At 46.4% G+C, this 12,605-nt stretch overlaps 1 protein-coding gene and 1 long non-coding RNA gene across 3 annotated transcripts in view; one reads left to right on the forward strand and one right to left on the reverse strand.

Moving 5' to 3' along the window:
- Positions 1-6,967, forward strand: LOC146342274 (uncharacterized). The gene is made up of 2 exons (XR_014783938.1): positions 1-589; positions 1,533-6,967. It is a non-coding gene; the product is annotated as an uncharacterized LOC146342274 (long non-coding RNA).
- ORAI3 (ORAI calcium release-activated calcium modulator 3) overlaps positions 1,841-12,605 on the reverse strand; it is a 24,743-nt gene continuing 13,978 nt past the window's right edge. The window contains exons 2-3 of one of the 2 annotated variants that reach the window (XR_014783937.1): positions 6,387-12,197; positions 1,841-1,931 (exon numbers count right to left, since the gene is read on the reverse strand). Coding sequence is in view for 1 of the 2 variants with exons in the window: in XM_084806064.1 (XP_084662190.1) it covers positions 11,625-12,197 (573 nt within the window). In the remaining variant the exon portion in view is untranslated. Of the gene's footprint in view, positions 1,932-5,461; positions 12,198-12,605 lie in introns of those variants that run through there. The other variant, XM_084806064.1, reaches the window with a different exon arrangement.

Here is a 12,605-nt window from a genome sequence, read left to right on the forward strand (position 1 = left end):
GCAAATTAAAAGATAAGAATATGGAAGAATATATGTAAAAAGTGAAAAATGTAAGAGGTTGAAGTTTACACAATCTATGTTTTCATGAAAAGCAAGGTAGAGTACAAATGCCAGTAATAAATCAAATAATAGGATTTTAAAATAGGGAAACGGACAATCCTGTGGTATGAAGAGGATCAAATGTTTTCATTGCACCCTCCCCACCAAACTGGTCCTACATTCAACATAAATAATATATGACATATTGGCTACACACGTACACACAAAGAGTTAATTTTCCTTCAGGCTTTTCATGTAATGCTGATGCATCTTACATTTTGATTGCTATGTTCCCAAATATAATATGTAGTGTTATGGGTTTCCTTCCAGATTTCTGTGAGTAGGGCTGTTGATGTAGATTGCCTGAGTCTGTATCTGTCCAGCTTTGACAAGAATGCTGATAGCTCATAATACAGAGGTACTATGTTTCTATGGGAACTAAATAGTTACCCTGTTGTTCCTTGATACAGCACAATCTGGGGAAAGTTCTGGAAAGGAAAAACCATCAGAGAAGAGGGCAGACCTCCCTCTCCCTCCAGCAAAGGATGAGGTAACCCCTTTGTCTCTGTGTGACGGAGAAACTGCATTTGAAGTCAGATAAGAGACTAAAAGAAAGGCACAGACAGCTGTGGTTTTGCAACTCTAATCCAGGGGTGAGCAGCAGGTAGACTGACCCCAATAGAACCCAATTTCTGCATGATTTGTAAAAGATATGCAAGGGCTTCAGACTCCCAATAGTTGAACAATAGTAAGTAAACTTGAAACTTAAAAAATCTCTAGGATGATTGACCTTTTATTAATTGCTTATCTCGTGCTCACACGTAAAAATAGGAAGATTAATCACTTGCCTTTGACCTGGTATTTGTGTGCCTCTGTTGCATGATCTTAGAGTTTTCTGTTAGAACTTCTCATCTGTAGTAACTCTGATGGAGATCTGGCCTTATCTATGCAAGTGATAAGGCATGTGGCTCCACTTGCATCTGGTTCTACCTCCCTATTTTGTACCTGGTTTTGGTTGGTGAACCTCTAGTAAAAACAAAGTAGATCCTGCAAGCCTGAAGTCTGCTCATCCCTGCTATAAGCTAGCATCATTTTAGGGGTGCTGTCTGTCTCCCTGGAAGAGTGTTTTTTTGAGTAGTTAAGCTGTACCTCCTCCACCTATATGTTCAACCCAGATATTTGTAAATAAAACAGATTTTACAGAATGCCAATACATCTCCAATGACTTCCTTCCAAAGGGAATCAAACCTGGGTAAGCACTGCTCGCCACTCAGGAGTATGCATAATGGTATATATTTTTCATTTCCTGCTTGGTCTCTGGAGGGGCTAGATAATTTGAAGCCTCTCAGCAAGAGGTAAATGAATCATTACACTAGTCATCTCCTTCCCGGTTGTGGAGGGTGATCTCTTTTAATGCAAGAGATTTTTTTTTTTTTCTTGAGGCGGTGGAGGATATGCTTCCAATTTTTGAATAATTGAACTCCTCCTTGCAGTTTTACATTCTGTAACCTTTGAAAGACTGAAGGCAAAAGGAGAAGGGGACGGCAGAGGATGAGATGGCTAGATAGCATCACCGATGCAATGAATATGAACTTGAGCACGCTCCGGGAGACAGCGCAGGACAGGAAGGCCTGGCGTGCTATGGTCCATGGGGTCACGAAGAGTCGGACACGACTGAACAACAACAAACCTTTGAAATATGTCCAGGTGTAAATGTTGGTGAAAATCTCTTTATAAAACCATACCAGTATTCCAAAACTTGGGATGGAAGATCCTGAAGTCTTCGCCGAGATCCATATCATTTACTAAAGTTGACCGGCTTTTGATGTGAAGTCTGATGAAGATCATTTCAAATCTGGCAGTGTTCCAAAATATGGGTAGCACTTTCTCTTCTGTTCAGAATTTAAAAATTTTTGGGGATTCAAACTTGTTTATTCATTTCAGAAAATTTCTATATTGCTTTTCTTAAAAATTCCCATTGCTTTCTACCAGTGAACTAGAAAGTTTAGTTTCATCTTCCTATCTTGTTTTTGTGGTGGTTAGACTTTTGGTATATCACCATGTATACTACAGATCTAAATAATTTCAGGAAATGCTGTGATACTTCCCATTTGGGCTTGCAATCCACAGTCAGTGGTAAGGAGGTGGAGGATAATTGTGATTGATTTCTAAATTGGGTATCTTGTTTTGTAGGAGTCTCTGTCTCTCTCTCTCTCTCTCTCTCTCACACACACACACACACACACACACACACACAAATTTTTCCCACCCCAAGCCCTTGAGAACAGGGAGGGTAGAGAATGGACTGAATTAAGAACTGACAATTGATACAGCATAGTTATAAGTACCAATACCTGCTTCAACCTCCTACATCTGTCTTAAAACCCATCATTAATTAAAATGACTTTGCCCATGCAAACTCAACTTCCAGTTGTGATCAAAACATTTGAGCTAGAGAAACATACACAGTTGTTTCTCACACAACTGAAACATTTGTGTCTATGGTCTTACTGCTAAAGACAGACATGGCTCTTTCAGCACAGGGCTTTTCCTTTTACAATAGCAGTTTTGGATGGGGGGGGAGGCGGTGGAGAACATGCTATTAATTTTGTTTTCCACCAGATGGCAGCACACATTGAAGTCTAAAATGTAACCTCCGGCTTCTTATCCTTACATAAATTGACATAGAGGCAAGATAAGGAGGGTTGTTGGCAGACCATTTTGGCCTCTGTCCTTTTGCACAAAAGTTGCCAACTTTCATCTCGTCTCATACTCCTACATTTTTCAAAGCTGTGTCTGCCATAGCTTTACCTGTATTGTATTTATTACATTTCTGTCCCGCCCTTCCTCTGGGGACCTCAGGGCAATGTACTCCCCCCACTTACCACAGGGATCCATTTCATCCTCACAACAACTCTGTGAGGTAGATTAGGCAGAGAAAGAGAGAGAGAGAAAGTGGCCCAATGTCATCACCCTGTGAGAGCTTCATGGCTGAGATGGGATTTGAACCCAGATCTCCCTGATCCTGGTCTGTGGGTTATACCAATGGGTGCCCTCCAGATTGTTGGGACTATAACTCCCATAAGTCCCATCAATCATGGCCAAGGTACTATGGGAGCTGAAGTCCAAAATATCTGGAGGGCACTGCCTTGCCTGCTTATATGGATGCAAGCAGTGCTCATTTTAGGCGTTTCAGGAAGCTCTCTGTTCAAGCGCAAGGTTCATTATTCATCTTTATCATGACTTGAACATTTGTTTACCAACATCTACAGGCTACACCTGGAGCAAAGGAGTGTGCTTGTGGGCGCTGCAAAATGTGCTTCCCCCCCCTCTCCCCACTGAGTAACCACAGAGAATCCCAACACACCTAAGTTTTACAGCAGGGGTGGAGAACCTCTTTCATCCTGAGGGTGGAATTCAGTTTTGGGCCAGACTGAAATCCAGTGGTGGGTGGCGCTTAAGGCAAAAAGGGGTGGGGTCAAAATATAAAAAAATACCAGCCTGTTCTAGCTTAAAGCTCTTTACTGCCAATAATTAGGCCTTGGGAGAGGCATTTCAAACTTTTAGAATGGGGAAAAACCTGCATAAAAGACTGGAAACCCCCGAACAGTTGGCAAGAGGGGGAAAGGGGCGGAGTCAAGGGAAGGGGCGTGGCCACTATGGTTCTGCACCGCTGGCCTGTTTTGGAACCACAATGGTGGCAAAACCTTCCGACGCATAAGGGCTAAATGTTGGAGAATAGAAACAACTCCGCATGCTTCCAGACACTAGGGGGCGATAATGTCCTGTAACTTGATCAGTGCCTTTTTCCAGCTCTCTCCCCTTCCTCTTCCTTCTTCCTCCTTCCCCTCTTGCCTCTGCAACAGCTACCATGTAGTCTTTCTAGAGAGGAGGCAAGGAGCCATATCTCACACCTTCGCTTACTTACACTCACACACCCAGCTTTAAGGGGTGCTTGTAGTTAAACATTGTTAGATAGCCTTCCTGCCAATGCGTATAAAAGCACTGGTAAAGTAAGATGATTTGAACATCTTCTAAACTGGCTCTAGCCTGTGTTTATTGCCGCCAATACCAAATGCTGTCTTGCCAGGCTTTCTCTGCATAAAGCAACTCTGCTGTAAGTTGCACCAGATTTTCCAACACTAAGACAAGTGCGCCTAGTTTCCTCCTTTAAACACTGGAAGGTGCAGACGTTATGGGATGTAGTGGGAACACCGAGCCACCTCCTTTCCATATCCTAGGGTAAAATCCAATGTTAGTCCTAGATTCATTGTAATGAATGGGACTTCAGTTAGTCATGACTAAATGAAATCCCATTCATTTCAATGGGTCTTCTCTAAGGACTGTTGGCTTTTGCCTCTGGCTCCCACCCAGCCCAGAGCGCTCATGAGCCGCCCTTGACCTTTTCTCTCTCCGTTTCCCAGACCTTCTTGGCTTCTTCCCAGCTGGGACCATGAGTATTCTCAGACAGCATAAACATTTCACCAACCTTGGAGACCAGCCAAAACCAGAAAGGGATTATATATAGCTTAGTTCTCTCTTAGTTCTCTCCAGAAGGGATGGAACGTGAGTGTGTCACAGGAGCAAGAGTTTGCAAAGGCTGGGGAGGGAGACACGAATTTTCCAAAACAAGGCCTGGAATGGGTCCAAATGAGCCAGGGCCAACTTACTGAAGACATCTGGGGGTTTAGAATGGGAAATCCAAATGGCACCTCAACGTGACATAGTGGGGGATGGAGAACTTTTGGCCCTTCAGATGTTGTTGGGCTGCATTTCCCATCAGCCCTAGTCAGCAAGGCCAATGGTCATGGATGATGGGGATTGTAGTCTCACCCAGGGAGGCGGGAGGGGCATCCTCCTTGATATGTTTTCACAGGCATTTAAAAACTTTTTTTTGTTCCGGCAGGCCTCTGGGGATAGCTGGTCTGGACCTGTGAGAATATGGCGGATGGATACTATATTTCTTGTTGCCTTTTAACGTTTTGATATTTTATACAATTTTAATATTATCGGTGATTTCATTATATTTTTAACTTGTGTATACTTCTATTTATAGGTTTTCATTGTACAGATTTTAATGTTGTAAAGCCACCTTGTGTCCCAGTATTGGGGGAAAAAGAGGGATAAAAATAAATATAATAATTAATAATAATAGTCCAATATCTGAAGAGCCATACATTCCCCCCCCCCCCCCCGGCTAGTGTGTTAGACTAGGACTGAGAGCCAGGTTCAAATCCCAGCTCAGGCACGAAGCTCTTGCTGCCCTAGTGCCGGTTGCTCTCTCTCTCAGCTTAAGCTACCTCACAGGGTTGTTGTAAAGATAAAACACAGGCTGGGGTGGAGAGAAGAGCCTTATACTCTATTCTGAGCTCCTATGAGGATAGGCGGAATATAAGTGTAATAAATCCATAGTGTGCTCTTGGGCGGCTCCCGTCCTTTTTAGACTAGACTTGCACAGGAATCCTTGTTGGTGGATTGTGCTCATGGGGTCAAATTTGTCTGCCTGTTCATGGCTACTTGAAGCAGCCACCTCAGTTTAACCTCATATCTTCTTTCTGAGGAAACAGGAGAGGTTTTTACCTCAGGAGTCCCAGTTTTTAACTTTAAAGTGTTTAGCTTGGCCAGTCACGAGACTAGCGGACAACAGGGGTAGGAAGCAAAGTGACACAAATTCCACGTGCACTACACAAAGCCAGACACTCAAATTACTTTCATAGGATGACTTGCAGCAAATTTTTGGTTAGTTTTTTTTTTTTTTAAGGCCCCCATTGAGAGATATGAGTCATGTTTAGGGCCCATCAAAATTAATGGGCTGAACTTACTGGTGACTAACATGCCCCATTGGGCGCTTAGGGATGTGATCCTATGCGCACTTTCCTAGGTGTAAGGCCCACTGAATACCGTGGGACTGACTTCTGAATAACCATGAACAGGACTGCACAGTAAGTGTGTCTCTTCTATGACTGCAGCGGGATAGGGGTAATAACAGCTTTTCCAAATCTGGTGGCCTCCAGATGAGTTGGATTGCAACTCCCATCACTCAAGCCAGCTGGCTGGGAATGGTGGGAGTTGTGTTCCAACACATCTAGAGGGCACCAGGTTGGGGAAGGCTGGGGTAGTAGGCTGCTTTAGTAATAGAATGGATTGTTCCATTTCCAAATGTAGGGAATGGGAGGGTCACATTTCTTTAATGCTCCCCTACATTGACACCCCCCTCCCGCATTAGAAAATCAGCATAGCTAGTAAATGCGTGAAGCTAAAATCTTATTTCCCAGTATGCTTGATGTCTATTTGCAGGGAATTTTTACATGGAGGAGCATTAAAAAAAACAAGAAGCAATTCCCCACCTGCAGTTTGAAATAGCACAGACCCTTCTGTCTCAGCGTTCATTCGACCACCTCACTCTGCGGAAAGTGTAGACCCAGGCTAGATTTCTCTAGAATGGGGTTAAGATGCAAGAAGGGAAGTAGGTCAAAATGGCAATTGCAGGAAGGGAAAAATAAAAACGAAAGTGCAACAGCTGTGTGGGGGTGAGGTGGAGGGAGACATTTAAAAGCCGCACAGCACTACACAATACTTTTTTAGAAGGACAAATGCATGTGTACACACAGAGGTAAATGTTGGGACATTCAAGCTTTGGAGTTACACATACTTCTTCATCAAATGCATGAGAGAGCGTCTTCTCCCTTGTCAACCTGCCCAGTCACTGAGGTCATCAGAAGGCATACTCCTGGTGGTTCTGCCTGGATCTATGGCCCGACTGAAGTCCCCCGGGAGAAGAGCCTTCAGTGTAGTGGCCCCTTTCTATGGAACTTCAAACCTCTGGAGGTCAGTCAGGTGCCAACATTGTATTGTTATCAGTGCCTCTTGAAAACATCTTTATTTCAGGAAGCCTTCCTTGACTGACCAGCCACAGTTTTTACCGGTATTCTCTTTTGAAAAATAACACGTTTAATATGGCATTTTATTCTTTTATCTTTTTATCTGTTATTGTTCACTGCTCCGGAATCTGATTAGGCATAGAGCAGTATATAAACGTAAATAAATAAATACATACATGCAATGAGATTCATTGAGCACAACACTTCCATCGCCTACACCAGGAACGGACGATGCGTGGCCCTCCAGATGTTGGTGGACTGTAATTCCCATCAGCTCTACCCAACAGTACCAACGGCAAGGAATGGTGGGAGTTGTAGTCCATCAAATCTGGAAGACTACACATTTCCCGTCCCTGGCCTATACCAAACAGAAAATCAGTCCAGTTACAATTCCAGCAAATATATGTGATAGTTAAGGAACCTGACCTTTTAAAACAAGATTCCAGAACCTGCCTCAAATGAAACCCCACAGGTATCTCAAGAACCATCAGTTGTTCGCTACCCTCTTCAAAACAGCAACAGTTTACTGCAGCAGTCACTTCAACAGTAACGCACTCCACTCTGAGAAGTGCGCACAGTATAGAACTGAAGTATTTTATTATTGCAGTGGCATAAAACTACTGCTGCTTGAGAATGGAAGTAGAAGCGCGGCCTAGGCAGAATATCTCTGGTTGATGTCCTGCTGGGACCGTACCATGGGGGGAACCTTTTAGGTGAATGCTTTCACCTGTAAGAAAATCCCTGCATATAAAAACAGGCATGTCAGGGCAAAGGCTAGGCTAGACTAGACAACCCTTCTACATGCTAGCTTTCCATATGCAGGGATATGTTTTGATATATATCAGTGAGGACATTTACAAAGACAGTCCTCTACATACAGCCTTGAAGAGCCCTCTAAAAACTCAGGAATGAAAATTACGAACACTCAAACACAAGCTCACAATCTCTCTAGGTTTTTCAGTAATTTCACTTCGACATCTTTTGTTTTCCTTAAAAAAAAACACCCAATTTTTATTTTAAAAACATACAGAATAAAAAGTGCCAGAAATTGGGATCTCCTGCTTCAGCAGTAGAGAGTACACCAGAAATACATGGTCAAGTGTGTACCGAGCCATAAGCGTGTACCCATCCGCGTGTTGTACGAAACCCGAAGCCCCACATTGGTTAACATGTAAACTAAAACGGCTTCCACAAAAAGGAAAACATTTTTAAAAGCCAAGACAATGTCCGTCCTGAGGCATACAAGCTATCGAGCTGGTGTGGCTAAGAGTGAGTGGATACAATCTATTTTTTGTTTAATAGGGAAATGTCAGCACTGCTTGATAGCAGACTGTATTGAATTTTAGGCAGCTGCTGTGCTTCAAGAAATCCTCCGCAACGTCCCTGATCGGCATGGATTTGATGTGTCTTTCTCTCCTCTGCTGAGCTGATGTACATCAGCACTCCCTGACATGACAGTAGCGGCTCTCGTGGGACATGAATTGACCTTATCGTATGTGTAATTCCACAATCCTTTCCCCACCCTGACTGGATCCAAAAGATGTTCTTTTATCGAGCAAAACAGCTGCAAAGTGAGCAGAGGGCATATTGGGAGTGGGGTGGGTGGGTGGCTGTTTATTTCCCCCCCCCTTCCCATTGGTAATTCAAAATCTCTCTTCCATGCCCCCCACCCCACCCCCAGCTACTTTTCTCACAGAGAGATAAGACACAAGTCCCTGTAACTCTTCTAATGCTCGGGGAAGAAAAGCACTTGGGAGGAAGTACAGTTTTGAGCACAAATAGCTGGGGAGGAGGAAACGGTTCAACAGCTCCTCTTTTTCCTCTCCACTGCCCCCACCACAACCAGCCCTCAGCTCAACTGGAAACCACTCATAGCTGCTTCACCTGATAAAAACTATGTCATGTGATGTTAAAACTCTGTCATGCTATTTCTGTCACGCTCGAGCTTAACCCTGAAAAAGCAGAGCCCGGGCCCCAGCCTGCTGTTTTAGACTTCTACGCCCATCAGCCTCAGCCAGCATAACCCATGGTCGGCAATGCTGGGAGTTGTCATACAAAACATCTGGAGGGCACCAAGTTGGGGAAGGAACTGACCCAGGGATGACAACAGATGTGGGCGTGATTCAGTTGTCAGGGTCTCCTGGCCATGAGAGGGGCAGCCATGCCGCTGCTCCAGACACCGGGGTCACCCAAGACAGGGTCAACTTCCACCCCGACAGTGTCTCTATTACTCATTCACTGCTACGGAGAAAAGCCAAGCAATAAGCTTAGGGACAATTTTGCAGGGGAAACCAAGCCTGTCTACCACCCCTCATATGGTGCCCCCCCCCCGGTGGATCTCTATGTGTAAGGGCCCCATGGCAGGGTGAGGGCAGCAATGTGTGTCTGTGTGCAAAGTGTAGTACAGGCCGCACACCCCAGAACTCCTTGGCCTCTGAATTATGGCTCTCCCTCTAATACGCTGCCTGTCACTCACAATGAAGTGACATAACGTCCCAAGTTATAATAACAGGTCTATCAAGACTGCAGGCTAGGTTGGGAGCCGAGGGCAGTGCGGGGAGGGAGCATGGGGCCAGAAGCTCCCGTCATGGGATTCTGCACCTTTGTGATTCTGAGAATGTGGCTCTCAGGACCCCCAGTGTCCCCCACCCCACCGGTCCGAATGCTTGTGCACAAGGGGGCATTTCTCATTAACGACAGATACAAAAAACAGCAGAAAAGAGCACCCACAGCTGTGCTCGGCTCAGCTGCAGATATTCACCGGCCCTCCATCTGCTCCTCATCCAACAAAAATATACCATTTCCCTTCAAGCCTGACAGCTAAGAATGAACTGTCCTTCTATAGAGAAAAAGCATTGGTCTTTTGACAAGGCTGAGCGCATGAGTCACCCTTCAAACATTCCTTTCCTTGATATCTGGAAACCCAGGCTGGCTCTACGAATTCAACTGCTGTCCTGGACCAGGAAGAGGGTTCATGTGCGCCGTCCCACTGCACTAAAATGGCAAGTACTCTTTGTCTCTGGCCCCATTGCTGCCATTGGCCTCCATTGCCCCCAACGGCATCGCCGACTGGGGAAGAAAGAGGAGACACCGACGTTGCCAAGCAACTGCAGCACAGGTTTTCCTGCCCTGAGGAATGTGCCCTGCCTTTGCTAGGCAACAGCACTCTTTCCTTCCTCTCATCTCTTCAAGAATTGGTCAAGCAAGCAGCCAGCCAGCTCAGAGGTGCTTGAACATGCTGAAGCTGGGAATCAGATGTTGTAGAGGGCCGTTAAGAGGCAGTGAGATAAGCCATTTCCCACTTTATCAAAACGGCCGCTCCTCCCCATCACAAGGCACACAACGCCTCCTTCTCATCCTCTCCTACTTTCTCCTTCCCATACTTTTCAACACTCCTGCTTTACGGGTCTTCTGGGGAGGAGGAGCAGAAACTTTATTCTGCTAGTTGACAATTTAAAAGATCCACAGTGTGTGGCTCTTTGAAGACAAAACTAGATGCAACAGCGGCAGACACACGCATCTCTTCATTGGTCCACTCCTGTTCATGTACAATGTGGAGCGGTGAGGATCTTAACACTAGAAAGAGTGTAAAGGAAAGGGGCACTGATCCTACCCCCATCACTTTCCTCCATTCTAGGCTTATTTTTGGTAACCAGGGCAACTGGCTGCAGGAAAGCCAGCCCCAAGAAAGGTCTAATATCACTCTCCTATGCACTCCTTGTTAATGTTAAAGTAAAACTGCTCCGCTTTTTCACGTGAACGGGACAGACACATGAATGATGATCCCATTACGTCCAGCTTGGGATCTAAAACTGGAGCTTCAAGCCCAGAAGGTGTTATTCTGTTGGCCAGGTCAAGGCAGGACTGGTATTTATACCAGGCCTGGCCAATCCAGAAGCTTCATGCTGCCTGCCAATCACAGTGACCGACTTTGCAGAGCCACCTCTGAGGCCTAGCTTGCTTGGCTAGGCCCTGGACTCAGGCCAGTACTGGTTCACACCCCAGTGTCCTCAACAACCCCTGAAGGGGAAGGGAAGTAGCTTCACAGAAGCTATTTGGTGGTGTCTACCCTAGACACATCCCCATTTGATTAAGATTGGGGGTGAGAAGGGAGCAAAGGGCAGACTGAATTGACTGGTTTGGCTTTTCCAAATCCACTCATCTTTCACCTCCATCTTTAAATCCCAGCTCCTGTGAGTAAAATACCTGAGGACGCCCCACCCCTCATTTTGTGGAAATGCAAAGAGGAAAAAAATTGCACCCAAATAAAACAAAGCCACTGTCCCTCCTCCTGGGGCAAATGCCATCTCTCTGAGCAAAAAGCTTGTTGCATTGTTAAAACTCCATCAGGCGACAGGACGGATGAAGTTTGGGCAAGGTGTTCCAAGTTTCCACCACTCGTTTTCAGGAACGATTCCATTTCAACAGACGGTTCTGCATTTAAATACCCTTTCTCCCATTTGTTTCCAGTGGAACACGCGTGAATTTTGTAAGATGGCGAGAAGGAAAAAACAAAGTGGGGGGAGAACCCTGCAAAAAGGACACTGTAGCTTTTTGGTTATGTTTCGACTGTACCGGTGCATTCCCAGCTGCCCGCTGAGTCAAAGTCAGGACCCGAACGAGAAGGCCTGTCTTCTTTCTCTGGAAAAACAGCAGCCTCCAGCGACTTGAGCCTGTTAACAGTTCAAGCGAGGCCTCCAAAACTCAAACCACCTGCAGTGCTGTGGCTTCTCCGTCCAACTGATATTTGATCTGGTGGAGTTCCTCCAGCTCTTGCTGGTGCCGGTCCGTTTTGTGTCCTACCAGGGACCGGTAGAAGTGCAAGGCGAAGATCACGAAGACCACGCCGACGGGAACCATGATGACGGTGGAGGCCATGGCCGCATTCCAGCCGGAGCTGTCCGGAGGGGCCGTGGTGGCGTTAGCGGTGAGGACCGGCACAGGGGCACAGCACTTCCCGGCGGATGAGGTGCCGCGGACGGGCATAAATTTGACCCAGCAGATCAAGACCACCTCGGTCAGGAAGAGGAAGATGCCCAGGGCTGTGGAGAAGCCCCAGGCGAGCTCAATGTAGTGGTGCATGCGCTCGTGGGGCGACTCGTTGACTGAGTTCAGATTGTGGATGTTGCTGACGGCCTCGATGTGGGGCAGGATGCAGGTGCTCACCATGAGGGCAAAGAGGTGGACGGCCACTAGTATGGTGGTGCAGGCACTGAAGGCAACGAGCAGCTCTCGGGGGTAGTTGTAATCCTCAAGCTGCACCTCCACCATGGCCACCTGTGTGTTGGGGGGGAGGATACAGTTATTATCTCTTACTTGCATTAAAAATACGAAGGGCGCAATCCTATCCAGATGCCCATCAGCCTCTGAACTCGGAGGCTGACAGGCACCCTACGCAGAGCGGGAGGAGGAGTGGAGGTGCACTTCTCCTGCTTTGCAGTTTTGCTAGATGGGTGAACACCCATCTAGCTGGGGCTCTGCGGGGGGGGGGGGAGGCGGGGGACAGCTCATGTTCCCGCCTCCCCAGTCCCCTCCCACAGATCCGCCCATTTCCCCTCGTTTCTGAGCTCACTTTTGCGAGCTCAGAGAGGCAGTCGGCACGGTTCCCTCTGCTGAGAACTGCACTGGCTGATCACCGTCTCTGACCTTGGATCCATTAATCGGAACTATCCTATGGCCCCCCAT

This window comes from Heloderma suspectum, chromosome 6, assembly GCF_057233095.1.
Source record: "Heloderma suspectum isolate Gila_16-S chromosome 6, 16-S_ref, whole genome shotgun sequence".
NCBI classification, from domain to species: Eukaryota; Metazoa; Chordata; class Lepidosauria; order Squamata; family Helodermatidae; genus Heloderma; species Heloderma suspectum.